Raw genomic sequence first — 27,536 nt, 5'->3', positions numbered from 1 at the left:
TTGCATTTAGTAAAATTTTTCATGTCAAGTTTGAGTCAAACGTGTAATGGAACATTGTAGGAAAATAATATAATGCAGCAAATAAGTACTTATTAGTTTGCTGGTTATGTAAAGAACAGGTTTCATCAGCATCACTTAGAACTGTATATGACATGGAAAAAATGTGTTCCTGTGATGAACTGGGCTGTCACCCAATTGTCCCTTTTCTCTCTGTGCTCACTGGAAGTAGGCTGGTACTTAAGAGGGAACAGCCATTCCTGCCACATCGACATTAAATGGGTCAGATCAGGAGAGCACCTTTGAAGCGAATCTCCCACTGCTCACATGGAGTAGTGTCGAAGCAAGTGAACTGATCGGGTAAAAAAAACCCACAAAAACCCTTCTAAAGCTGAGCCAGTTGATACACCTCGGGTAATAGTGGCGTGAAGTCCACAAGACAAGAGCAGAGGAGAGCTAGTGTGAAATAAAATCCTGAAATTCATCTAGTGTAGCTATTGGGTTCTCCTTACCAGCTGTTTTGTTCTGCTGGTCCTCCCTTACTGCATCGTGCCACTCACGAAAGTAGACTTCCAGATCCTTGAAGAAAGAAGGGAACAAACACGCCTTGCCTTGCAAATTCCATTTGCTTTTTGCTTGTGTAAACTACACGGTGTTTTGAAAGGAGCAGTTTGCAACAATGAGCTCTTGTAGGGAAAAACTGCTTAGGTTGTGTAGTTTAAACCAAATCAGGATCGAAGCAGGTTATTGATTTATTAATGACAGATAACTCATTGGAAATCAGTGAACTGTGCATTCAATATCCATAGCAGCAATGCAATGGGTAACTCACACCTGCGAAGTGTTGATATATCTACTGCATTTTTAAACACCATTTTATAACACACAGAGCAGAGCTACGTGCACCTTCTGCCCTCGCCCAGGACACGGGGTTCCAAGCACATGTTGCCCGCTAATCCTTAAAATACTGACAAATAAATAGTGATGGTTTGACAGACGTTTGGAAAAGACAGAAGGAAGAAATAGCAAGAGAAGCAGAGGATGTACAAACTCCTGATCTAATTGTAGTATGGACCTGCTTTCAGGCACTGGATCTATTGAATTTCTACTCAGTAAACTGAAATCTACAGCAACATTTGTTACATGTTGCACTGCTCCAATGCAATTTTTTATTAGCTGGTAATCAAATACACACCTTAGTATGTGACTAGTATGGTAAAAACAGTATAGTGTAATTTTAGGAAAGGGTTGCATTCTTTTACAAGAAGGGGAACTACTTGTAGAGAGTAGGAACCAATTCCAAAACAGACTTTTCAAGGTGTTGTTAGGCTGTAACCACCTAATTCACCAAGATTTTAAACATGTGATTTCTGATGTGACTGCAAACTCTATATCCTCTGTTAGATTCTAGAACTAGACCTTTGCATCTTGAATATATAAAAAAAATAATTAAAAAAAAAAAAACTAAAAGCTGAATTAAGGAAATCCATTTAAAAATCTAGATTTATTTTTTTTTCCCATCTGTATCAATGAAAGGTATATTTTTTTGTTGTGTTTTTTTTTTTTCCTAGAGCATTATCTAGATATGAGAATGGGTCTGGTGATTGGAGCAACCAGTATTTACTTGTTTACTTCTGTGTCAGAGTTTGCATCTGAACAGATTTTAAAAGTTCACAATCGTTCTAATCCTTGAAAATTTCTTTGATGGAAGTTTTGATAGTAGAATCCTGTCTTTCAAATGGAATTTTAATAATTAATTACTTGTAAAGAAAAAAAATAGCATGAGAACAAAATGCATTCTCTCTAAATTTCATCTCTTGCTGCTGTCAGAGACAGAATACTGAGCTAGGTGAGCCACTGTCTCATCCTGCATGTATTTCTTATGGTCTTGAAAATCTAGAAAAAGTTTTAGGGAGTCCATTCAAAAACAAGAAATTTCATCAAGAAGGTGAGATACTTGGCTTGTGTGGCTAATCAAAAGACCAATACAGGAATAGGAAGCATTTTCTGGTTTCAGTTTCCAGTTTCATTATGCCCTGCCATCCAGAGCAGAGGCAGCATTAAGCAGAAACCCTCGTTCGACACATTTGTAATGACCTTTCTGATCATGACGTACTTGTGAAATGCTGCAGACCGGAGGTAAAGCTGGTGGCCTGTCACATCTTGCACGCCAAGGTGTCTCACACAACCAAAAAGCTTCACCCTTTTTCTCTATCAAACCACCCTGTCTTCTTTCAAGCACGATCTATGTGAAGAAGAGGAAAAAAAACGCCTTCAGGAGACCACAGAATTATTTGAATTCCAAGTAATGTTTGTAACTGATGAAATAACATATTGCATGTTGAAAACAGTACATTAACACATTTCTAAATGATGACTAAAGATATACAAGAGGTTTAAAACTCTTGATGTAGATGGACATCTCATAACAGACGGTCAAATGTTATGTTTCCATCTGCTATCGGAAAAAAAGCTATACGAGGTAGCAGGAAATAGAGCAATTAGAAAAAAAGGACAAGTATTAACTTTTTACTTCTAGAGAGTAGAAAGTTATCAGTGCTCATTCCAGATGTTTACAGATTCAGGAGTTAAACCAAGGCTTTAGTAGTTACTACAATTTGGTTATATTTTTGAGCTTAAAATCTGCATTTTTTTTTTCAAAAGTAAAGTGTGTTGAACATAATTCAATATAATTTAGATTTTTAATCAGAATGAGTGTTGCTACGTAATTCTTGCTTTATAGTCATATTTTTTTCCTTGAGTTTTAAACTAAACCAAGGCTTGCTTTCAAGGCGCTTTTAAAGGACTACGTATTATTTGAGGCAGAATTTATACACATGGAATACAGGAAAAGTTACACTTCTCTGTCCCAAACAGGACATTTGATTTCTCTCTTTGTTGGTATACACTCCTGTATAAGCATATAATGCTTTGCATCTCTTTACGGAACAAGAGACACTTTTACTTACATTGCCTTGTATATGCAAAATTGTATGTCAAAAATATGAGCAAAGTATGGAGTCGTTGATTGCTGTATTTCTAGGGTATCGTCACTGTCGCCCTGGAGAGTTCACTTGTGCTGATGGAAGATGCCTGTTAAATTCCCAGTGGCAATGTGACGGTGATTTTGACTGCCCAGACCATTCTGATGAAGCACCTATAAACATAAAATGCAAAAGTTCAGGTTTGTATTTAATTTTTTGAATAACACGCATGACCTTTCTTTTTGGAAAGCAATTGTTTAGGATTGTAGACAGGCGGATATAAAACCTCATAGCTTAAATCTCCAGTGCTTTCATGGTGATATTCCTTATGTCTTTCAAGGAGAATGTGTTGTCAGTCCTCAGCATCCAAAACCTCAATGCACAAAGTTCAAGCCATCAGTTCCTACAGCGTAAGATGGCTGCTAGTTCGTTAAGGCATAAATTCTGTTAGCACTAAAATAAAATTATATTAACATAATTATTGTCAAAGTTTATAGCTTGCCCCAGAAGTATTTAATGTATCTAATATACTCATCACACAGGAATAGATCATACAAAAGGAGATGTGAGGTTGTTCTTGCTATATTAAAACCGGGTCTATTTTTATTAGCAAATTACTGACCAAATGTGATTTGTTTTATTGATATTTTCTCCTGACATAAGTTTGCTGAGGTCTGACTGGTTTTTGAGTAGAAAATGAATCCTGGTGCGTATATCACATCCTATTCTGTGGCTTTTTGAAAGACCAATTCTTCTGTCTAGATCTTATGACTTTATTGTACATTGTATCTTATGACTATTATTGCCCAGTTCCTTACCGATTCTGATGGAAGTCACGCTTTTGCTTTGAGGTAAGGCAACATACCTGCTGTAACTGTAAGTATTCTGATTTGAAGAACTGAATGTAGCTGAGCTGATGTATTCAAGTTTTGCCAAACAGGAAAAAAACCATGTGTGCATGTCCTCAGAGACGGAATGTGTCAGAATTCAGTCAGTCGTGTTACTAAACACCTCAGCATCCACAGGGCAGAGAAGCCATGCCTTTTAAGTTTTGCAAACTATTGACTATATTTTCTGCAGAGATAATGTATTCTCAATTAAATGAAAACAAATCTGTAGGAGGGAATAAGTTGAAGTATTCACACATTTTCCAGGAGTGGAATAAAATTTTAAAGACACTGGAATGTAAAAAGGTATTATAATACTATCAATAAGAAATGAATACTCAGTTTGTACACAATTGTTCCATCTCACGTGCACACATCGCAGCTGGTCCATGAGAAAATCCATTCGAAATACTAATAGACCACACAAAGTTGTGCTCTCTTTTTTTGTTTTCCAGAGCAGTCATGTAACAGCTCTTTTTTTATGTGTAAAAATGGCAAGTGTATTCCTCAAAGTGATGTTTGTGATAACAAAGAAGATTGTAGTGATGGATCTGATGAGAAAAGCTGCCACGTTAATGAATGCCTCAGTAAGAAAGTTAGCGGCTGTTCTCAAGATTGTCAGGATCTTCCTGTTGGATACAAGGTGAATAATTACAAACTGTGGTGTAACGTAATGCAAATCTTAACTGTTTCTTAACTTCTGTGTTGTGCTTTCTTGTCATGAAGTAGCTTACCTACCGTAGTAAGAACATTCAAAATTTTATTTCAAGTAAGCAAACCATAGCCAATTGTATAAAATAACCTGGTAAAATATATACTTTAAATCTATGGAAAAGAACATACAGTGCTTTAAATGTGACAAATCATACTGATGTATACAGAGCACTGAAAATCGGTTGTGAAAAAGGAAAACTCATAGGAATGAGTAGCAGGAATAACAGTTTTCTCCATTATTTTTTTTTTCCTAAGTCAAAGACACAGAAATATTGAAACAAACTATAATTGCCTTAGTTGCAGAATAAAACCATGGTCTGCATGTGGTGGTGTTTTCTGAATCGCCTGAATCTGCTCTTTGGCCTTGAGCCATAGAGAGGAATTGGATGTTGTGTAAACCCTTGCCACTGACTGCACTAACCTGTAAATAGAAGCTGGGAATAGAAGAGATTTTTTTTTTCAGGGTTTAACTATGAAGTAACCCCAACTGCACCCCCAAACTCTTCGTCTTTTAAATAGAATAGTGCCTCACTGAGAACTAAATAAAATCTGTCCAGCATGGCTTAGCTGTAAAGGTATTCAAACCTCTGAAACCATGTCCTAGTTAGGAGGTCATAGACTGGAGAGCTGGAGACTAGGTTGGGTACTGCAAAAACCTTGTTGAAGCAGCACTGGTGTGGAGAAAGCATGTCATGGGTCTCTGCAGAGAATGATAGAGAGGATCCAGGAGGGAACAGGACACAATTTTTTTTCCATTGATTAAACTGTGCCCCTGTGTCAAACCCCCTCTACCCAGTTGTATTTTGCATCGCTCACGTTGCATGTGATGAGCTCGCCACCGTGATCATCTATCCCAATAAAAATCAGCTTCAAGAGTTCTCATTCACATTACTGTATCTGCTGCACAGAATGCTAGATGTTATCAATGCATCAAGAGAAATTATTAAAAACTGTCTATCTTTACCAAAAAGCACACGTGTACTTGAAAATAAAAAGCTCCAAAGGGTCCATCCATCATTAAATTAATGGAAGAATCCTTTCCATATTTGTGAGAAGATGTTATTTTACTTTTGCTTCAGTTAAAGAAGAAAGAATAATTACTCATTCTGCAGGATTATTTGGGAGGGAATTTTTCACAGGATCACAGCAGCAATAGTTGAAAAGTAATGTGGGTATGTCTGCCTGTAAACAGTATAAATAGCGATGTAATTAAGATGTTACTTGGAAAACCGAGGCTACGTGCAAAAGATTATAATGCTAACATATTCAGAAGAAAATACATAAGCTAACAAACAGAATCAATGAGTAATTCAAAGTTAATGTATTTCCTTTTCTTTCCCAGTGCCAATGCTGGCCTGGATTCCGGCTGAAGGATGATGGCAAAACGTGTATAGATATCGATGAATGTTCATCTGGATTTCCCTGTAGCCAGCAATGCATCAATACATACGGAACTTACAAATGCTTGTGTGCAGAGGGGTATGAAATACAGCCTGATAACCTAAATGGCTGCAAATCCCTTTCAGGTATCACTTTTTTTTTTTTTTTTTAATCCACAGCTTTATCCAAAATAATTTGTGAAATACCTTAGCTCCAAGGTCTATGTTACCCTTTTATGCAAGATAAATAGAGTTACTTTGAAGCACGCTACACTTCAATAAACAGTAAGAACATGATTTGATGTCTGAATGTAGTAATTTCTATTTTTAGTATCTATTATGCTCAAATCGTTTTCAGTGAATAGTTACAGTGGATTATGACAGTTTGATTTAGTAACTGTATTAGAAAAAGTATGAGGAAACTTAAAATACATCACTTAATTCTACTTCTGAGTCACGTGCTAATAGTATGTTTATGATAAGTGTTTAAAAGACTTCTGCTGGTTTATGTCATCAACTTTAGAATATTGGAATATACTTCAAGCTCCTGGTATAAAAAAGAGGAACAGGAAAAAGCAATACAAGTTGCAAAATCCATTATTTCTGTTGCATATGAAATCCTCCAGTCTCACATGTAATACACAGTAAAGTTCAAGATATCTAAGAACATTGGTTATTTCCTAACCCCTCTGTCTATGGCACTGATAGTATTTTTATGTGTTTCAATGAGTAGGATTCTCTAGATCAGTAAAAGAAAGAGCAAACTTTTTTCAACAGGAAAAAAACAAAAATCTCATTACTGCGTTCTGCTGGATTTCCTTCATAGTGCAGGAGGCAATCTTCAGCTTGAGCAGACTCCTCCTTATTCCAGTCTTGCACAAAAGGGTTTTTTTGGTGTGTGTTTTGGTTTTAACTGTCAAAAAACTTTTTCTTTCTAAATGGCAAGAAGACTGGAACCTCTGTCTGCCTCATGTTCCTGTCTCAGCTTCTTCCCCAAGTAATCAGAGGAAACACGGGAGGGGGCAGAAATACAGTATCTGTTTTTTGCTTTACTCCTATCTCATGCCTTGCAAGCCACCCGTACATTTAGAAGCCATAAACAAGAAGGGGGCTGGAACACATCATAGTACGGTTTGTTGGAGCAGTTCAAACTGTATGAACTGACTTCATACAGTTCGATGAAGTCTAATGCATCAGACTTCAAAAGTGATCACGACAGAGCTGTTTGTGCTGTGGCAAGGATGGTTGTGCTGCGAGGAGGAGGTGCCAACACGTCAGTGTTCGGCCTAGTGCTAATTTCTTCCATCAGTTGCCTTGAACTCCTTACCAGAGAGCAGAGCATTACAGCCGTTCTCCACAAAGCACTAACAGTCGGTGCTGAGGATGGTGCCTTGGATCGTTTAAGGACTGGAGAATGTCTTAAGAGTGGAGCAGAAAATGCAAGCGAAGCGGTACAGTGTATTCAGTGCAAGAGCAGAGTAGGCTGGACAACACAATACGTTCCAGAATGTATGAGCAGTAAATACAAGTCTTAAATACATTTTTAATTAGTAGTAGTAATAGTATTTTTTTCATTTTAGCTGAGCTCTCTGTTAATAGAGCTAAAATAAAGACAACTTTTTTTTAAAAAAGAATTTTTTAGTTTTGTTTTTTTTTCCTATTATGTATGTCAGTGTCAGAGATGTTTCAAAGATGTCAAACATGTTTTCATGTGATGGCATGAATTAAGTATCTAAAGGAATATTTTTTGATGAACTTAGAAAACCAGGGTTAAAAAAGCCAAATCTGGCTTCAGTTCAGAATTAGAGAATCAAGGTTTCTCCAAACAGCTGTTTCTTTGTGGCTATACTGCTCAGAGTATTGAAATCTCAGAAAGCAATGGTCAAAACATTCTTGGCTTGCAACCACAACGAATAATAGTCTTAGTGATGATTTGAAAGTGAATGTTGAAATTAAAACAAGTGGTATGAAATATATTTCAAATTTAACTCTGACATTAAATTAGCATAAAATACAATATGGTTCCCATATTACAAAGGCAAAAAAATTAAATTACACTGAAAGATATACTAATTGATTGCTTTGTTCATTTTTATACTGCATCATTGATCTTTCTTGGAACATTTGAATGTTTTAAATATTTCTTTCATCCATAACATTGATCAGAGCATGTAACATTTATTTTTCAAACCATCTGTATTTCAGCATTGTATTCCTGATTTTCCATAAATTAACGTAAAAGCTAGTCTAATATATTCTTTCTCCCGGGGTTTAGATGAGGAACCTTTCTTAATTCTGGCTGATCATCATGAAATAAGAAAAATTAGCACTGATGGATCCAACTACACTTTGTTGAAACAGGTATAATCATAGTACCATGCTCTAAGTTTAACTCAATACGTTTATTCTTTTCTAAAGTGTGCAACTGACAGAAAGATCATCTTCCAATTGGCATTGTGTGCACCACAAAACAACTGCAGTATCCAGAGTTTTCTTAATATTTTAAATTGACTATTTTATCTGAATTTGACGTGGTTAAAGCTCAGGCAGTTGTTTCGTCAGTCAGTCTGATGTACTAAAAAAATTATGTTATATGTGATCCTCTTCCATCACAATATATTTTGTGCAATTTGTATATTTCTGTTTAAAAAACAAAACAAAACCAAACAAATCAAAAAAAACCCCCAAACTATTCGGCCGTGTATTATTGGGCTACTTACTGTCATAATCCAAGTCTATTTTTTTGATTTAGACAGACAAATCCAAGACTTAAAATATTATAATACATGAACATATATATTGGCTAAATCTAATTTTTAAATAATTACTCTAAATTATTATTGCAGGGAAAAAACCCAAACCTTATTCGAAAAAAAACCTACAAAAATAGAAAGTCACCCAGTAAGTACAGAGCTGTCATTTTTTAGCAGTTTCTGCTCTGCTTCGATGCTTCACCTAAGTGTAGTTACCAGAGATTAGAGTTCCAAAATACATTTTAATAAGAACATCTATTTCCTTGAGTACTAATTAATGAATTGTAGGAAAACTAGAAAATCAGTTATTGCCAGTCAGTAGCATTAGGCTTTTTGTGACTTCTTGCGTCAGCGAGCTGTGCATCCTAATGTCACAAGGTGCTCAGGTCTCCACAGCAGTAATTACAAAATTAACCATCTTGCATTAAACATTGACTTTATTTAAGCATAGCAAGCATTATGTTAAAGTCTGTTTGTTCTTCTGAAATCCTTCTGACTACCTCTCATTCACATCTCACTGCCTCTCTCCTCTTTTGCTGGTATATCAATTAATCGAAGCCTGTGAAAAGAGGGGAGCAACAGTAAATTTTCGTTATGGTTGGTGCTGACAGGTTGACTCAGACCTTCATCAGTCTTGAATTTAATGGACTCCTCTTCAGTACGTTAGAGACCATGTAGCTCCAGCCATTGAAGAGAACCTGTGTTTTTCATATCACATTAATTCACTAGTCTAAAAAATATTGAACGTACTGGCCTTTGATCCTACAAATACGACATCTTAAAAAACATCCTGATTTGAAAGCAAAGGAGGGAGCTATACCAGCAGAACAGGTGGGCTGTTTGCCTCATAAGGACATTTTTTTGTCCTTGTAATGCTATGGTGGATCGGCTCTTTCTTAGACATCTACCAGATGAAGGCAAATACCAGCCTTCTCTGAGTATTTGAGCTGTTCTTTGCCATTCTAACAGTTCTTCATATAAACTCAGAGTAAAGGAGCTGAAAGTAGGAATTCATTCAGTCTGCTCTGAGTTGTTACATACCAGCCTTTTCCTCTTTTTTTTTGAATATACATAAACAGTACAACTGTTTGAATTGTGTTTCATTTATGTTCTTTGCCTTCCATTTCTTTCACTCCTAGTCATCAAAATTCTTAGGGTGTCCATAGAGTAGATAGAGAGAATCTTCCTCCTCATTATTTGTGGGTTTTATCTGCGTTTTTTTAATTGGAGCACCAAGGCAACGCAAATCACGGCCTAGGATACCGTGTGCTGTGTGTAACAGAAACAAACAAAACCACGGGTTTAAAATCAGAGACTAACGCAGCTGATGCTGTTTGAAAGCTTCCCTATTCCTTCTAAAAGCAGATTACATGAGAAAAGACAAAGAATTACGTTAGGAAGACTTAAAAGTGACATGTAGATCATGAAGAGGAGGTGTTGTCTGGGCAGAGAACTCTGTTGCGGGTCTACAGAAATAGTTTTACCTGCAGTTGTTGTTCTGATAAATATTGGAACTAAACTGACCCCAAAATAAAACACTTGAAACCAAAGACTTGCAGGCAGTCATTTCTCTTTATTAGTCTGGATAATTAAGAAATTTTTACAGTGTTGTAGAATATGCAGATATAAGGCTAATTTTTCATAAATTACTAACTTTGATTTCATGAATGTTATAAATTTTGGATGCTCTCTTGTATTCATTCATCTGTTGTCTCTTTGTTAAGAATTGGGGGGGGATTGTCTGTAGATGCATTTATACTAGTAGTAGAAAAAGAGACAGAAAAAGTGTTTTGCAGCATAGTTATCACTGACAGAGCTGCAGTTGGTTTTGTTAAAACACCGTGCATGGATACGTGAGTTTTGAAAATGAGAGTAGTCCTCCAACACTATTGTTTTGGGCTTTCTTTAATGACGGCTTGTGCAGCCGAATCACTCTTTTCCTCTACGTTTAGACCAAAAGATAGATTTACAGGATTACACTGCAGTAGTTGGCAGATGAGCCCTGTATCACTTTCTGTACAACTAAATATGGTTGTTCTTAGTCGTTTATTTCAGAGTTGGCTAGTCCAGCATGTCCCCTCTACAAGTATGAGTTACATTAACGAGGGAGGTTGCTGATCTACCTGAGAGTGGAATGGCATTGGGCTGATACGGGAATTGATTAACTGATCTTGCGGTTTTAAAAGGAGTGCGAACTGCATCCATTCTTTTTACCGCTGCTGCTCCATAGAATCATGGAGTGGTTAGAGTTGGAAAGGACCTTAAAGACCATCTAGTTCCACCCCCTGCCCTGGGCAGGGACACCTCCCACCAGACCAGGTTGCTCCAAGCCCCGTCCAGCCTGGCCTTGAACACCTCCAGGGATGGGGCAGCCACAGCTTCTCTGGGCATGTTTGATTAATAACAACATCTTTGTATATTAAGAATAGTTGTGATTTCACTGCATCTCAGAATGTTAAGCAGTTTATGGCGGAAGACTTCCCTAATCTCAGCTAAGGAAATAAGAGCTAGCCTCTGAGTGCAGTACCTATTTCTTATCTGCCATTTGGGATGAAAAGCCATTATTATATGACTTCTCTTTCCAACCCACAGGAGTACCTCAAATATGATCCACCACTCTTTCTTACAATGTATTGGCTTAGTAATTGGAGCCATAGGAGACTTCCAGATGCTTGCTGGATCTCCAGCTGTCACGTATATGGTTGTACAGAATACCTACGATATGGCATCTAAGATTTAAAACCTCCTTATTCAGGAACTAAAATTAATGCTTCTTTGAAGATCACAATTTTGAATTCCTGATTAATTTTTATTAATGAAAACATTTCAGTATTAATATAGATAATAATTTTATGTTATTTCTGAGTTTATTGTTATAAAATGAATGTCATTTAGTTTGCCAAAGTAGTACAAAGGTAGTCATTAACAGGGAAATGTATATCCTGCTAAAGTTCATTTTAATAATAGGAAAGAAAAACGCAGAAGCTTTGTTTAGTTTCATACATCATCTGCATTTCTGAAGTGAGATAGTTCTTTGTCACCAAATTTATTTCTGTTACAATTTTTATCTTTTTCTGATTGTTTACAAGTTATGTGTGGAAAAATGAGAGCGGTACTTCAAAAATATGCAGTCAGTAAAATAAAGCATTTTGAATGTTGCAGGCAATGTATTTTGCATTCTGAATGCTATTCAACAGTTTGTATTCAAACATTTGAATAAATGGACTTTTTTTTTTTTCTGTTTTTAGGGGCTGAACAATGTGATTGCGATAGACTTCGACTATAGAGAAGAGTTCATCTATTGGATTGATTCCAGCAGACCAAATGGCAGCCGCATAAACAGAATGTGTTTAAATGGAAGTGACATCAAGGTAATTGGGGGTTAATTATGTCACTACTAGAATTAAATTTTTTGAGTATTTTGGGAAGTGCTCCTTCATGCTTTTAACCCAGATCATGAGGTTTTTGTATATGCGTACAAAACCTGGCAAGGGGTAGCCAGTCTAGTAAAATTTAGTTGTGTTTGTATCTTATTTGAAGTAGAGGTAGGGACTAAGAGAACTGTATTTATGATCTGAATTCCTTAAGACTTAATTGACAGTTGACTGAATTGGCAGTTCAGTGTGGTTTACAGGATGCCACAGGAAAAAAAAAAGGTATAATTGGGTGTAAGTTGTGTATATACAATTTTCTATGGTCTTCAGTTTGCTTTTGTCTCACCTCCACTACACTGAGAGTGAAAATAACTCAATGTCTTTGCTGTGAATAATCTAGGGTAAAACTGTGCTCACGTTTCTGCACAACCTGTCTGTTTTGCCTCTGTAGTGGAATAATATTAAGCACGTTTGTTTACTTATGTGAACATTTTTCCAGAGTGTGTGATGAGCAGTAAGGAATTCTTCGTTGCTTATTCTCTTATGTCTAACCTTCTTAAACATGGAACAAATGAGCAGGAACATATCCTGTGATTTTTTTTCTCTCATTGTACACCAGTAAATTATAGATTTCTATTTTTCATTTGCATCTTAGTGCATGGACCAGACACATCCTCAGAGCACACCGACTTTAGTCTTTTTGAGGGTTGTTTTGAAACTGACTGCCATCGGTGAACCTTCTTTACATCCCTCACATGGAAATAATTGTTCTTAGAATTTAAAACAGATGTGGATGAGCATAAGTTATGGTGCTCTGATTCCACTGGGGTAAACCTAAAATCCAGCATGCACTAAAAAGTTCTAGCAAGTCCCTGCAAAGATTTTTTTTTTTTTCCTGCAAAAAATAGGAGACAGGCAAGTGTAGGGTTCAAAATCCATTAAATCCTTGAGTTGTACTTATTGCCTTTAAACTTTTTACAAAGCATCCTCTTCAGCTTCTTGTCCATTCTGGATGAGTTTGTATTTTCTTATTTTAGGGAATATTTTCAGGACTGGGGATTACCCCAGACTTTTTCTTTCTAATCTTAACTATTTCAAGAAGAACAAAGAATTTTTCCCAGTCAACAAGTCGTAATTGCCAGGTGAGAGAGTACAAAAAAACCTCCTGTTGCTTTCTAATGATGTAGTAATAATTTCTTTTTTTAAGGAAATGTTGCATAAATTTGAACAAACATTAGAAGAAAATTAGGTTGGGGGTATCGAGGGTGTTTCTTTTGTCCTTCATTAATATTTTGCAATTTACAGAATGAGTGTCATGTTGATGGAGATTTTACTCAAATAGGATGCCATATTGAAATAAAAAATTATGAAAATAAGTGCATTTAATTTTCATAAGAGTATTTTATTTTTTCACTGAAAAAAATTGGCTCAGATTTGGCCTCTGAAAGCTAAAAATCTGTGCAAAAAATTATCAAGAATTATATATTGTAGCTGCCTGATGTTCTGTCAGTAATCTTTTATCCAGTGCCAAATCATAACTTTATGTCTCTTTGACTTAGATTTCAATTTGATGTTACAAATAATTAGTTTCCCAGCAAGCCTGTTTTAATTTTTTTTTTTTTTTTTTTGTCATGGAAGAGAGGTTGTATGGTTGACAACCTTTTCCCTTGAAGTATGACTTTCTTATTTTATTTCCTTCATACTTCTTGTTTTACTATTTACTATAAATAAATAGGCTGTTAGCGTAAATGATACTATTCGATATATTACCTACGATTTCCCCTTTAGAAGGTAACACCTGTTCAGTATACCAACTCTAGCTTTCTTGCTCTGGGTAACCTGGTGGCATCTCATTTTTCTTCTACATCTGATCACGGAGGAGAAGTTTATACAATTGAAGCAAGAACTTTTTCACATAAATGTGTTCAAACGTTAACACAGTTTTATGTATAGTATTGTAGATTCAAATGAAGTCAGTTATTGGAAAATGCTGTAGTAAGCTGGATTGTGTACGTTAAATGTCACACTGATGATCTCAGTGACTGGAATGAGCTTAAAGTGACTCTCCAAAGGAAAAGTCATCAGAAAAAAGAGGCTAATTACTTTGCTCGATGCTTCTAGATAGTGTAGCTAAATCACTATCTAAGTTTGCAGAGCTATCCGTTTCTACATGAAATGTCCCATGTCCCAGTGCAGCGGTTGCTGCAATTACATATTGATAAAACAGTGAAACTGGAAGTGTTAAGGTATGAGAAAATAAAGTATTTTATTCATATTAAAAAAAATGGGTGCGTGCCTGGATTTAATTTTAAAAAGATTTTATAAGGTGATAAATAACGTAATAACCTGAAAGGGTGCTTTTACATATTCATAACTATAAAATTAATTTAAAGTATCTCACAGTATCCCTTCTTATCTTGAAGGCTTTTCGGTTTCTTCAAATGGTAAATAAAATTAAAAATAACACGTTCCGTTATATATAATCAGGTTTATGTGTAATGTTTAGTATAAACATTGATTGCACACGCTTTTAGTGCTGAAGACGACAACAAATTACAATGAACACTACAGTAATAAACCCATTGTTAGTACTTAAGAAATCTCAAATATTTTCAAGTATTGCTCTCTCTGATTTTTTTTTTCTTGAGTTCTAGTTGCACAGACCTAATCAGGAATAGAATAAGTCAGAATAGACCTTATCAGAAATAGAATTTTTAAGCCTAGAAGAAGTTGGACTCTAATGATTGGGACTACTCAGATGTCACTCAACACTTAGCATGAAGTACTCCCAGCCAAGCAAGATTGAATCATACAATCACGATGAGATTTGTAATCACGTATAACTAGAGGCGTTTGTTCAAGTCTCAGAATTATTCTAGTCATCAAAAACCTTGAGAATAGCACATCCCTGTCACTAGAGCCTGGGCTTTCCAGTAGGTCACTAAATTGCTTCCGTCTCTTGGGTTTTTTATTAATAATGTAGTCCTTCTGAAATGTAACTAATTCTTAGAAAGTTCCTCTTTCTTCTGCCACGTGAATATTGGAAATAAGAGCACAGTATTTACTTTCCAACAAGGTAATCTTTCCCGGTTTGCTTGAGTTGAGTGCCTTTATGGTCAGTCTATCATGATGACATATGGCACTACTGCGATATTAAAATGAAATATATGCGGATGTAGATTGGGGAGAGGAGTGGTGAGCTAATGAGCAGATGTATTTGAGGGCGCACTATGGGGAGAGAAGCCTCGTCTCCATTTGGTTCTGTGAAAAATAAACAGAAAAATAAAGGGAAATAGTCCTTTTTTTCTTTCTTTTTTTTTTTTTAAATTAAGACAAAAGGAAAATTAGAAACTTAAAATGAGAAATGGAAGATAGAAAATTCTTCAAAGTTAGCACATAATGCAGGGAAGCTGGAAACTTGATCTTTACTACATCATGGTATTGTCCATTCTGCCCTACTGTAAGGAAAGTGTAATATTGTCTTAGATACTTAAGAAGTGTCATTACTTCAGGAGTGTCAGTGTTTAGCAGGGAATAATACCTATTTTTCGCATGTTGTATGTTACTGTATCATATATCCAACCTCTCAATATTCTAGTATTACTAACTCTCGAATTGTTGTTCCTTTTCCCGGTATTTAGACAAATAATTTATGTAATTTTTCCTTTTCTAGGTAGTCCACAATACAGCTGTTCCCAATGCACTGGCTGTTGACTGGATTGGGAAGAATCTCTATTGGTCTGATACTGAAAAGAGAATTATCGAGGTGTCTAAACTCAATGGTTTATACCCCACCGTCCTTGTGAGCAAAAGAGTGAAGTTTCCTAGAGATCTGTCCTTAGATCCTCAAGCTGGGTATGAAGCAGCCATTTTGTAGTAATTCACATTTAAACCTAATTTTATATTGAAATTTTTTTTTATAAAAACAGAAGACAGGAAATACTAATTAGTTTTTTTATTATCTAAATTTCATCTATACTGGATATCAGTAGTCTAAAAGGCATTACCAATGCTTACTATATCATCATTACATATAAAATTGGTATAATAGAAAGATGAATGCAGGTACTAAGCCATGTTTCGTTATATTTACTACTCTGTGAATGTCTTCTTTTGGTAGGCGGAAAGCAGATATTTAAAAAAAAATAGCCGTATCTTTTTTAAAGTGTGTTACTGAATAACAAAAAATTCCTATTACATGGAAGACAATTCTTACGTTTTATTTTGTTTATTCACTGAAGCAAACTGTCTTGTTAGCACTCTCTTCTGTGTTTACTAGTTTCCGAAATAATTTAAGCGACTCATCTACCATGTATATGAAGACTTTCTTCTGATAGTTTTAGCATGTTAATCAAAGAGTGAAAATGTTTAATCCTGCTTAATTTAAAGACAGCCTTTGCCTTTTTTACTCTATAAAATTAAAGTTTTGATTTTCACACATGTCTAATAACTGGACTGATTCATAATTAGGATACAAGGGGTTTATTTTAGGTGACTTAGTTTCTAACTTTAGTTTCAGAAATTTGAAACGATCACTTTGCTTGAAAAATTTATTGCAACAACAGTGGTGAGAACTGACTAGTTATTTTAAGTAGTTTGTTAAGTAGTACTTTTAATTACTAATTTTATTAATTATTACATGTCTTATTTATTTATTAGTATAAGTCTGTGCTGGTATTCTGAGTGCAGTTTTGAGCACCACCACCATTTTTGATTTCTTGACTGGTGTGAGAGCTTTAGGAACTACGGACATTTTTTTTTCACAGTTATAAGTTTAAAATATTATATTTTTTTCCCATAAAATGGATGTCCTTGAGAAAATTGACCAAATGCAATGATTTTTAAAAAAGAAAAAAAGGAAAGAAATTTTTTCCACTAAAAAATTTATTTAATATTTGATTTTCCCAGAATCACAGAATGGTTGAGGTTTGAGTGGAGTACTGAAGGTCATCTTGTCCAACCCTAAGAGATACAAGCCTTTTTTACTTTTTCCTGTTTGTTTGGGCTTTGGGTTGTTTTTTTTTTAAACTAAACTTTCTAGCCATTGCTAGTTGATCAAAACCAAATGAGCATTAGGCAGGCTCAAATAAACCATCTAACCATTTCATGCCAGCCTCTAATTCAGATGATAGAAGAAGAAAGATCTTATATTCTTGAAATAGAAAATGCAAATTCATTGAGGTACTTCCTGTTTGTGTGACTACATGTGTAACGCCACGGCCATGGGTCACTGGCTCTGTATGGCCCAATATGCAGTTTATGCCTCATAAACAGAGGCCTCTCGATTTGCCATTAAACCATCGTCTGTATTAACACCCTCCACTAAAACTGCAGCGTACGTTTAATTGAAAGTCATTAAAACCTGGTGAATTTCGAACCAATTGTGTTCTCTTAAATATAGATACTTATGCTGCTTATAATCTTTAAGAAATATAATACTTCTGAATCACAATACTTAAATGATTATCTAGTCCTTGAATAAATGAAATATAGACTATGGAAAGTTTGCCATATGTCTTTTCAGATCTGAATTCCGTATGTAATGCTTCCTGTTTTATGGAACATTAGGCTATATCTGTGTAAATTGGATGAATAAAACTATTGTAGTGTCTTGTAACACTCTTATGGTATCATGGCAAATTAAGGATTCTTTTCTGTCTCTAAATCCTGTCTCAAGTAATCATCTCAAGTGTCAGTGACAGGAGAAAATTGTTGAGTTCCTCTGGACTCTGCCTGAATAAAGCAAAGCAGTGAATTTCCTAGCTAAGAAATGTAACCTGTCTACTTTCCTATTTTTAAGAGAAAAGCCATTTTCTATTGGTTCTTAGAACTAGCATTGAATTTTCTTGTAACTGTACCCTTTCTTCCCTGTACAATTTGGTAGGGAGGATGTGGACATTTGTTAAATGTATTGAAGAAACCAATACATGGCATCTCTCTCTGGTTGCCTGGACATCCAGGATATGTTCCCTGTGTGTGCAAAAATCAACGCTACAAAGGTTGTACAGAGTCACAGTCTTCTGGGAAGATTTAGATATACACAGGCATAAAATCCATGCCGTGCTCCAGCTCAGTGCACAGTATGTGCACAGACTTAGCTTTCCGACGCCAAGCTCTCTTTCTTTTTCTTTTTTTTTTTTTTTTTTTAAATATATAAATATGTTTGTTTGGTCATTTCTTTTTAATATGGAAAGCTGCTGGAAATAAAAACTGTGTTTGCATTTCGTATTCAGACTTATTGTTGGAACTAGTATTAATTGTATCTTAGGGTTTTCTTCTCACAAGTGAGAAATGCTAGATCAACGGTATTGCCGATGCCATACAATAGTAATGATATGTTTCCGAAGAAAAACTTTTCTGTTGGAGTCAATGGAAGAAGTTCCCTTTCTCTAGTGCCTCTGTGGAACAGGCTCAGTGCCAACGTATTGCTCCTGTGTTTTGTTGGATACCCGTAGCTCTTCTTAGGGCCACTATTTTCTCCGGCACACAAACGATTTTCCAGGTGCCTGTTAAGAATATGAACTGCATCTGGGTCTTTGAGAGCCTCTCCAAAACCTGACGAGTAGGGGCATATCAGCTTCCCAACTGGAAGGCTCCATCCTGAGGTTCTAAGTAATGGCATACAGCAGGAGCAATGTGCATCCATGGACCAAATAATAGGCCCTTTTCTTTTTATTTGAAAAACATGCTCTGTATTGTGGCTCGATAGTATATTAAAGAGAAAATTGCTGCTCGCCTTTCCAACAGTCTTTCTCAGTGCTTTACCTATTTTTTAAGCCTTTTATGTGAGAAACTATTCTAACGTTTTGGAACTAGTACTTCTTGAAGTAATATAATTTGCCTCATACCACTGTTAGCAACAAAGCAAGGTTTTGTAATATGTGCTAAAAAAAAATGCAATAATACAATATTTGTCGTAAGTTTAGCAGTGATGCAATTTTTGGAAGATAGGGGATTCACAAAGTCCAATGTGGGTGGTACTTCAAATTCTAAGGTATCAAATCTACGCAATTGAAATGCACTTTTCACTAGTCCGTAATGAATTTGATGAAATCACATCTAGCATGAGGGCTCTGCTATTCAAACGTTTCACATTTAGCACTCTCATTTACAGATAGGCCTAGAAAAATCCAAAAATCTATCTGGAAAGTGGTAGCATTACAGAATAATTACTGATATATTCTTGAGATCAACTAAACAAATTAATTTATTGTTATTATTTTTGCATCTCTAAACAAAGCAGCTGTTGTATTTTGTTTTGTAGATACTTGTACTGGATTGATTGCTGTGAGTATCCTCACATTGGCCGCGTTGGCATGGACGGCTCCAGTCAAACAGTTGTCATAGAAACCCAGATATCTAGACCGATGGCTCTTACGATAGATTATGTCAACCACAGACTGTATTGGGCTGATGAGAATCATATCGAGTTTTCTGACATGGATGGATCTCATAGACATAAAGGTTGGTTAACAGCTTTTTCTTTTTTTTTTTTTTTTTTTTTTAAAAATGTGCTTTTGTCTTTCTCTGATAATTTTTAAATTGAAGGTGCTTTTGCATGTTATGTGTAATTATGTAAAACTGTACTTTAAAACCTTTTGCAACCTTTATTGATACATTGTTTCCTTAGCAATATTTTAAAAGTTGCTTTTCATATTCCTTCTCTGCTATGACTATGAATAATTTTTAAGCATGCGATAATAGGTGTCCATGGAAAAAGTGTCAAATGAAACCAGAAACTCTGGGAACAGACTCAGGATATGCCGTGTGTCCAGGGATGTGCCCTGGGTGCCACGTGTCAGAACATGGCTAAAAGCAGCCTTTTCTGCAGCCTGAGAAAGCCTGGAAATGCCCCTCAGTCTGCTCAGCATGAGCCAGTAAGAAGATCGCTATTGCAAATGTAATTTGGGGCTTTCCGGGTAGATGGATAAAATAATAACTTTTGAAATACATATGTAATGAAGTAATCTTTACCCCTGTGTTCTGCATCTCACCTGACAGATAATTAAAAAGCTAGTATCTTCTATCTATAAAGTGTTAAAAAAAAAAAAAAAAGTTCTACACTATGACGAATAGTTCTCATATTCCAAGTGGTATAATTAAAGATCTTTCACTTTAATTTGAATATATGAAATACTCAGTATTGGTGTGTTGGGGTTTTGTGGGATTATTTTTGAGATGAAACAATGTTACTTGAGCTCCCTTCCGCAAGCTTTACCCAAACCTCAGAACAGCTGCTGTCCTGGTAAAACTGCATGCATTTGGGCTTTTTTAGGCTTTTACCTTACAGTGGGTGCCTCCAGGTTTTCTCCAAACCAGAGTTCATGAAAGAACTACTTTATTTTCAGATCGAAGCTTTGCTGTGAAACAAAACAAACCCAAGAGTTTTCTAGCCCTTCTATTTGCGAATAGTAAGTTATAAATAGATAATGAACAATTCAATGGCACTTGTTTGAGATGGTAGATTAGAGAGACTGCAGCAATAGCTATGAGAGCTGTAAACATTCCCGTTAACCTCAGCATTAAATTCCATGGGTTTTGTAGTGAGCACAGGACGGTGGTAACCTGCTCACCTAAGCAGTGCTTGCCCAGACGTACCCCGAGTGCCGGCTGGATTCCTGCTGACACTCTTTTTCTGGCAGATGAGGCAAAGCTCCGTACGACTCTTGGTGTTATTCCCTGTGCTGCTCTCCTGCTATTTTGTCCTCACAGTTATCCTCTTACTCTTCTTTCTGGATCTTTCAAAGGAAAGAAGTAATTAATAGCCAATGTGTCTCTCCTAGCCCTAACCTGACTGCAGTGGTCAAACCTTCATCAATGTTCTCTTTCAACCTGAAAGTTTCAGAATTTCTCTTTCTCAGAAAATGTCCTCCTATCGCTAAATTTCAGAAGATACCTGCAAAATTCCAGTCATGCTGTCTTTGGTGTCCATTGCCTCGGTCTCCAGCCTCTGGATTTCTCTTGCCCAAGTGGGCAACATCAGCTTCAAATGCTTTTATATTCACGGAGTTAATGTCTTCCCTTGAGGATATGTGAACCAAGAGAAGCAGGAAATTTGTCACAAATCCCCAGCTGGTCCCAGTGAAGAGCAGTGTTTCCTACAACAAATTCTCTTTCTCATTCGACAGAGCCCCACCTCCGCTGGTTTGAAAGAGCCAAATGCATTCATGACTGTTTAAGGAGCATGTCTGTCTCTCTAGGTATTACAGTGTTAAAATCACGTATTACTGGACATTCTGTAGGCTTTCGTGCCTGATAGTTTTACCATTTCCATTTGTGAATGAAAATTTATAAAAATTTGGTACCAGTTATATATCTGAGGCAAGCTCCAGAAGTGACAGCGACTTTCTGCAGACCTGATATCACACTACTTTTGAGGACATGTCCATTTTAAGTACAGGTCATATATAAACATTCAAACAATAAAAAACTTTTGCTTTGGGAGAACGATCCTGATGTATTTAAATTATGCGGGAGGAAGATTTTCTTCTTAGCCAATGCTGTTTGTCACTTTCTGTTGTCAGGAGCTTCACTCAAAATATGATTATCGCACCAAAATCAAGCTGTAGAAAAAGTTTCTGTGGATTTAACACAAAAGCGATAGAATTCTTGGTGTCAAACAGTTCAAACGTGCCTGTAGGTACTCCAAAGGCTGCTTTGAGAATTTTGCGAAGTTCCTACATAATGATCAGTTTGTCTTTAATCAGAATCTTTTCCTTGCCTCCCCCTTTCTCCCAGAACAAATTACCAAATAAATTTTGCATGTCTTCGTGTTTCAGCACAAGACTAGAAATATTTCTGGGAGAAAAAAACTAACTATTCAAATTAATTGTCTTAATAAGGGAAACTCGGGGAAGTTCATTGGTTGGAGTTTAGAGGAGGTGAAACTCTGATCCCTTCTAGCTTTCTGATATAAGAAACTCTAATCCACAGTGATAGGCACTTAAACGAGAAAGATCGGTTTCATATCTTGTGATAACTGTTTCTTGATCCGTTCACACGGATTCCATGTCCCATTTTCCTTTGTCATTTTGAGACACTTCCTATTGTCTAAGTTAATTAAGGGATGGTTGAGTTTATTCTATCCTTTGTGTTTTCAAATGGAGAAGGATAAAGGCATAGATATGATCACCATCAAATAAATACTCATGGAGCAGAGAAAGAAGTCTAAATGGGAATCGTGAGTGATGCAATCTGAAGTACTACTTAGCATAACCTGAGTATTTTTTTCACCTGTTTCTGTGGCCTTTGAGGATTAGGCTAGCTTGCTGTGAGGGTTTTTTCAGAGAATATTTTTTTGGGGATCCCAAATTACCTGTTACAAAATGTATCAGAAAATGCCACAGAGATTTCACAAGACCCAGCAAATAAGTATCTTGTCAGAATGTGTGATTCTTATATCGTAAAGAGATATTATTATATGAAGGAGACTGCAGTGTCCTCTGCTCTGCACTAGATACTTCTTGAGCACAGACAGAACAATCTTGGGCTAATTATTGGCATGCTGTACGTTAAACCAAGGTGTGTTTATTCCACGCAATGGGAGTTTGCATGTATTTAGATCTTAATGTTAACACTTTTCGCAACGAGTTTTATTTTTTCTTTCTTTCTTACGAATCTTAAAGATTTTTCAGGAAAAGCGAACATCTGGTGCTTTCCTCTTGTAAAGTTCCTCTGCATTTCAATAGAGAAATAGGCTTTTATAAATACCAAGAGAGTCCTAGTAAGAACTTTGAAAACATGCTAACTAGGCCAGAAATCTTGCAGTGCTTGGGAGCTCTTTTGGCGCTAGGGGCAGCAATGACCTTGCTTCTCTATTTGAAGTTTAATGCTTGATTATGTAAACTGTCTTTAGAGCTTAGCCAATTTAGCACTGCAGCATTCACAAATGTTATGCACAATAAATGATTAAGCAAGCACTGAAGCACTAATCTGGCTAAGCACTAAGCTGGTTTACTTCTGTGAGCTTTTAAAAAAAGAAACCCACATTTAAGAATTTGTGAGACTTAACAGCTGCTTTTGGTTCCCACTGCCCAGAGGAGCTGCAAGCTTCGCAGATCCCTAGGTATCTGATTGCCTCATGCAGGTTTTCCTATCCTTCAGAGCTCTTAAAACCCAGGGGTGCCTACCATTTTCCCAGTTCGCTCTTTGAAGATGAAAATTTCAGTATATAATATAAAAGTAGAATCTGATAGTCCGGTTTAGGAAGTACAGAAGCTCCTCTGAGCTGAGGTTAGGCCTTGACTGCATCGAGTTCTTTGATGTTTTATACTGTAAAAACAAAAATTGAGCGCTTCGTTGCTTCATCTTAACAGCGGCATGAAAATTAAGCAATGAAAAAGTGTTGAACCTTAAATGAATTAAGTGTTCATAAATTAATTCCTTAGCTATATATAGCTGTCAGAGAGAAACTTTCCTATAGTATCTCATTTTGAAAAAAACTTTTCCTCATAATTGGCTTCTGTCCAAGTGTTTACGAACCTCAAAATTGGTGTACATATATGCAACTGTTAAAATACCAAGTATAAGGTCTTTGGAGATTATAAGCTTTTTTTCTTCCATTTTTATCACGTAATTTCAAAAACTGCTAATTGTATGGGCTTTTTAGGTAGAGAGTATTTGTATCTAATTCTGATCTTTGACACCAGAGTTTTATAAAACAGTAAATCCAGTTATTTATGAAATTGTCCTCATGTGAAATAAACAGTAGTTCTGATATTGCAACTCCTCAAAATCCCAACTTTTGAGGAGTCTGTAGATTTAGTCATTATAGCCACATCTGAGAGCACAGACTGACAATTGCTTCACCTCCAGTACTACATTCTAGATTCAGTTTTCATAATTGTTCAGATAAAATTCTCCAATTCATATGTCTTCCTAAATCTGTTTTTTTTTTTTTTATTTTATTGTATTTTATCTCTTTTAAAGGATAATATTCAGGAAAAATACACATATTCCCCTATGTTAAAGGCAATTCACACAATTACTCTGAGGTTCCACAGTCTCCAGTTTATGGAGCTCAGTTTATGAAGTTTGCCAACAGGTTGGTTTCTGTATCTTCCACTGTTCTTGTGATAATATACCCAAATTTATTTTCAGAAGCTTATAATCTAATTTTTCTATGCGCTCATTAAAAGCTTAGCAGACGTTCACTGTCTATTTCTGTATGAGCTGGACATGCGCCATCACAAATTTTAGAGGATGGGCATTACTTTCCATTACTTACAGTTGCTCCTGTCAGAAAGCAACCAGAACAGAGAACATAAAATACAGTTTTTCTTGTGTCACAAGGTCTCCCCCTCCTCAAATCAATGCAGTCAAAACCAGGAGGTTTTTGATGAAGAAGGTTGCAGAGTGTTGAATGGCTCCTGCGGTTGCGGTAGAAGATAAATGAGATAAAGCAAAAGGGGCCGAGCAGTTTATGTTCTCAGCGCTGGGGGGTGGCAGGAGTATGGAAAGCAAAGATGAAGGAAGCAGCGGCTTGGGGGGCAGAGCGGGCATCAGTATTGAAACCAGCAGCAAGACAAGAGTCTGAGGCATAGGGGCTGGTAGGCACGAAAGCGGTCTCTGGAAATCTGAAAAATAATTAAAGAGTCTTTGAAACTCATTAGCACACTCTGAGTCGTTGTACTCGAGTAGTGACTTGTATATATGTGAGAACGATGTGCTCACTGCTGTGACAGCATGCCGCTCTGTACTGCTACAGGGTAACTGGCGTATAACAACTGCTCACGCTTAAATTAAAAAGGTAATAAAACATTTTAAAGTGGGATGATAAAATATTGCAGTCCCTAGATTTGATCAACTGATGTTATAGGCAGATTTTTGAAAATTTATTAGTCTCTTCTCATGGTATTGTTATAAGTCATATGTAATAGTCAGCTTCAATACTACAGATACATTTGTGCCTTAAGAAGTTTAGATTCAAGTCTAAATTTCCTGCTGCTTTTGTGATAGTAATTTTGGGACGCATAACAATTTTTGTGTGAGTTTATTATACTGAGATATTCTCAGTTTTCGCTATTTCAGTTATGTTTTTTGACTGGCAAAATATCTTACCGCTTAATGGTAGGACTTGTATCTTCCATACTTACCCAGTATGGATGTGTGATGTATATATTACCTTTGCAGAAAGAAATAGGTATGCATGCACATGTTGTTATTAAAAATATAAGTAATATCATCCTAAAGGTGTATTCATGTTTATTTTTTTTTTCTGTGAAACTTGGCTTCAGTTACTAGAATTAATGTATATACTATATGAATTTTTTTTTCCTGTTCATTGAGTTTGACAGGTTTGGTTTTTTTAAACAAAGTGTCAATTTAGTAAAAGTAATATTGATTTTGAAATGTCTCATCTTTTAAAAAAATTAGTGTTTTAATATAATCGAAATTACGTATTTTTTCACAGGCTTAATAGACATAATTTTATTGTCATTATTCATTATTAATTTCGTTGTGTAAGCACTTCAGAACCTTTGTCAAAAGGAACAAGTACCAGGAGTAAGTACTATAAAGAAATAAAAAAAATATTGACTGTGTCTCAAAGAGGCCAGAAGTTGAAAGTAAAATGAGACGGAAATGGATATAAGGCAGTTCAAATGGAAAAGAGGACAGGATGGGGCAGTGGTTTCAGCACGGGAGAGGATCAGCAATTTCCAAGTTTTTTTTTATTTTGTAGGTGTAATGGTTATTTTCTTATTAAGTGTTGTTCTTCCTTGATGCGGTTTCTTTTTGGAAGATTCTTAATTCTTCCTAAGATTTTTATCACTGGTTCCATTTGGGTCAAGATGTCAGTAGGCTTTTTGTTTTAATTTTATTGCAGTTCCGGAAATCAAGAGTTTCAGAGTGGAATGCAAACTAATGCAGCCTTGTTTTTAAGCTTTGATCACCAATGTAAATCTTCTGTCTTTGGGTGACATAATTCTTCAACAGAAACTGCTCTAATGCCACAGTGAGAGGAGGTGGTCATTTAAAACGTTGCATAACAACAACTAATTAACCTTTAGCGGTTACTTATCAGCACTGGAGCTCCAGCTGGGTGAGTGCATTTTTGGGAAGAGCATGGCAGGAATCTTTCACCCCTTCTCTTCTTGTACACGTGGCAAGGTTGCAATCCCTTCTGCTTGGGAAGGGACAGATCTTTTTCTAGCTTAGAACTGATCAACCAGCTTCGGCTTGGCCAGGAAGCGAATGCTAAAGAAATGTAGCCTTGTTGGGTATGATAGAGTCCAGATATTCTTGTAGTGTCCATTGATTAGAAGTCAGCATTTGTTCTTTTTAAGGACCCTTCTTCTTGGGGAATGGATTTGAAAAGCTGACGTTGAGACCTCTTTTTAGTGTTGATTTTAGTTACAGTACTTGCCTTTACTTTTGAAAATCTTTGTGTTACAGTACGAGGTGGGTGGGACTGGGCTTATTCTGTGTGGCTTCTTCAATAAACGTATTTCATAGTTAGGAAATCCCAGTTGGCATGATTTTCACCCCTGAAATCAAATGAATATTTTTTATGCTTAAGCAGAGCTACTTAGAAAATATAAGGGAAGCAAGAGAAAAGTAGACATTTTTATCACAGATACGGTTTACAGCATATGAATTCTTGGATCAAAATTAGTACAAAATGCAGGGGAGAGAGAGAGACCTACATTTTAAGTCTGTGCTCACTTCTCCTATGTTCCTTTTTACGGAGTTATGTGGCTCTTCTTCCCTAAAGTTCATGCAGTACTTTATCTTTCTAATATGTTATCTATTGTCATTTTTATTTGTCTTCAAGTAGCTAATAATTTTTTATTTTCCACTGCTTCTGACCTGTTGAGAGCCTCCCCTTAAAACAGGGGGAACTTTTACTGCCCACCTTTATTTCTTCCTCCTGTTTTCTGCAGCTTTGTGGTAGGTCTGTGCATTCCTTCTCTTCTCTGCCTTGTCTTTTTTATCCCATTTCTCATCTTCTTGTTGCTTGGTCAAGCACTGTTTGGGATTAGCGTTCAGTGTAAGAGAATCCATGATCTATGTATAAAATTGAAACCGCAGTAGAGAGGTAGAGGCGGCAGTAGAAAGCCTGACAGGAAAGGAAGGGATTGCAAGCAACTCGCACATCTGTGGTTGGAGGAGGCTGTGGGAGGAAAAGGAGTCACAAAACCAAATTCTGGGTGCAGTTGTTCCTCAGAAATTACTTAAGGTGGTGATTTTGCGTTCCATGGTTTTTTTGTTGAGTAAGTTGTTGAATATGCTCCCCATAATGCATTGTATTGCACAAATAAGAGCAAGGTCTTGAAAATCAAAGTAAGTATCAGTTTGAATTCATAAGATTCTGTTGTTGGCGCAACGTAAAGCTTTTTTTTATTCATATATGATACACAGGGTATGTTGCAGTGTATGAAAGCGGGCGTATATGTTCTGAGATGTACTGGGTCGTAAGCTGTAAGAAACCTGAGTCGCCGAAATAACT

General features: G+C 36.2%; 1 protein-coding gene across 11 annotated transcripts in view; it reads left to right on the top strand.

The window, feature by feature from the left end:
• LRP1B (LDL receptor related protein 1B) overlaps positions 1-27,536 on the top strand; it is a 743,839-nt gene that overhangs the window by 615,210 nt on the left and 101,093 nt on the right. For all 11 annotated transcript variants that reach the window (XM_074595863.1, XM_074595857.1, XM_074595859.1 and 8 more), the window contains 7 exons: positions 3,041-3,181; positions 4,324-4,511; positions 5,925-6,108; positions 8,237-8,322; positions 11,963-12,085; positions 15,762-15,943; positions 19,353-19,552. In XM_074595863.1, coding sequence (XP_074451964.1) covers positions 3,041-3,181; positions 4,324-4,511; positions 5,925-6,108; positions 8,237-8,322; positions 11,963-12,085; positions 15,762-15,943; positions 19,353-19,552 — 1,104 coding nt within the window. The remainder of the gene's footprint in view (positions 1-3,040; positions 3,182-4,323; positions 4,512-5,924; positions 6,109-8,236; positions 8,323-11,962; positions 12,086-15,761; positions 15,944-19,352; positions 19,553-27,536) is intronic.

This window comes from Larus michahellis, chromosome 7, assembly GCF_964199755.1.
Source record: "Larus michahellis chromosome 7, bLarMic1.1, whole genome shotgun sequence".
Taxonomy (NCBI): domain Eukaryota; kingdom Metazoa; phylum Chordata; class Aves; order Charadriiformes; family Laridae; genus Larus; species Larus michahellis.
This window is presented reverse-complemented; position numbering and strand designations above follow the sequence as displayed.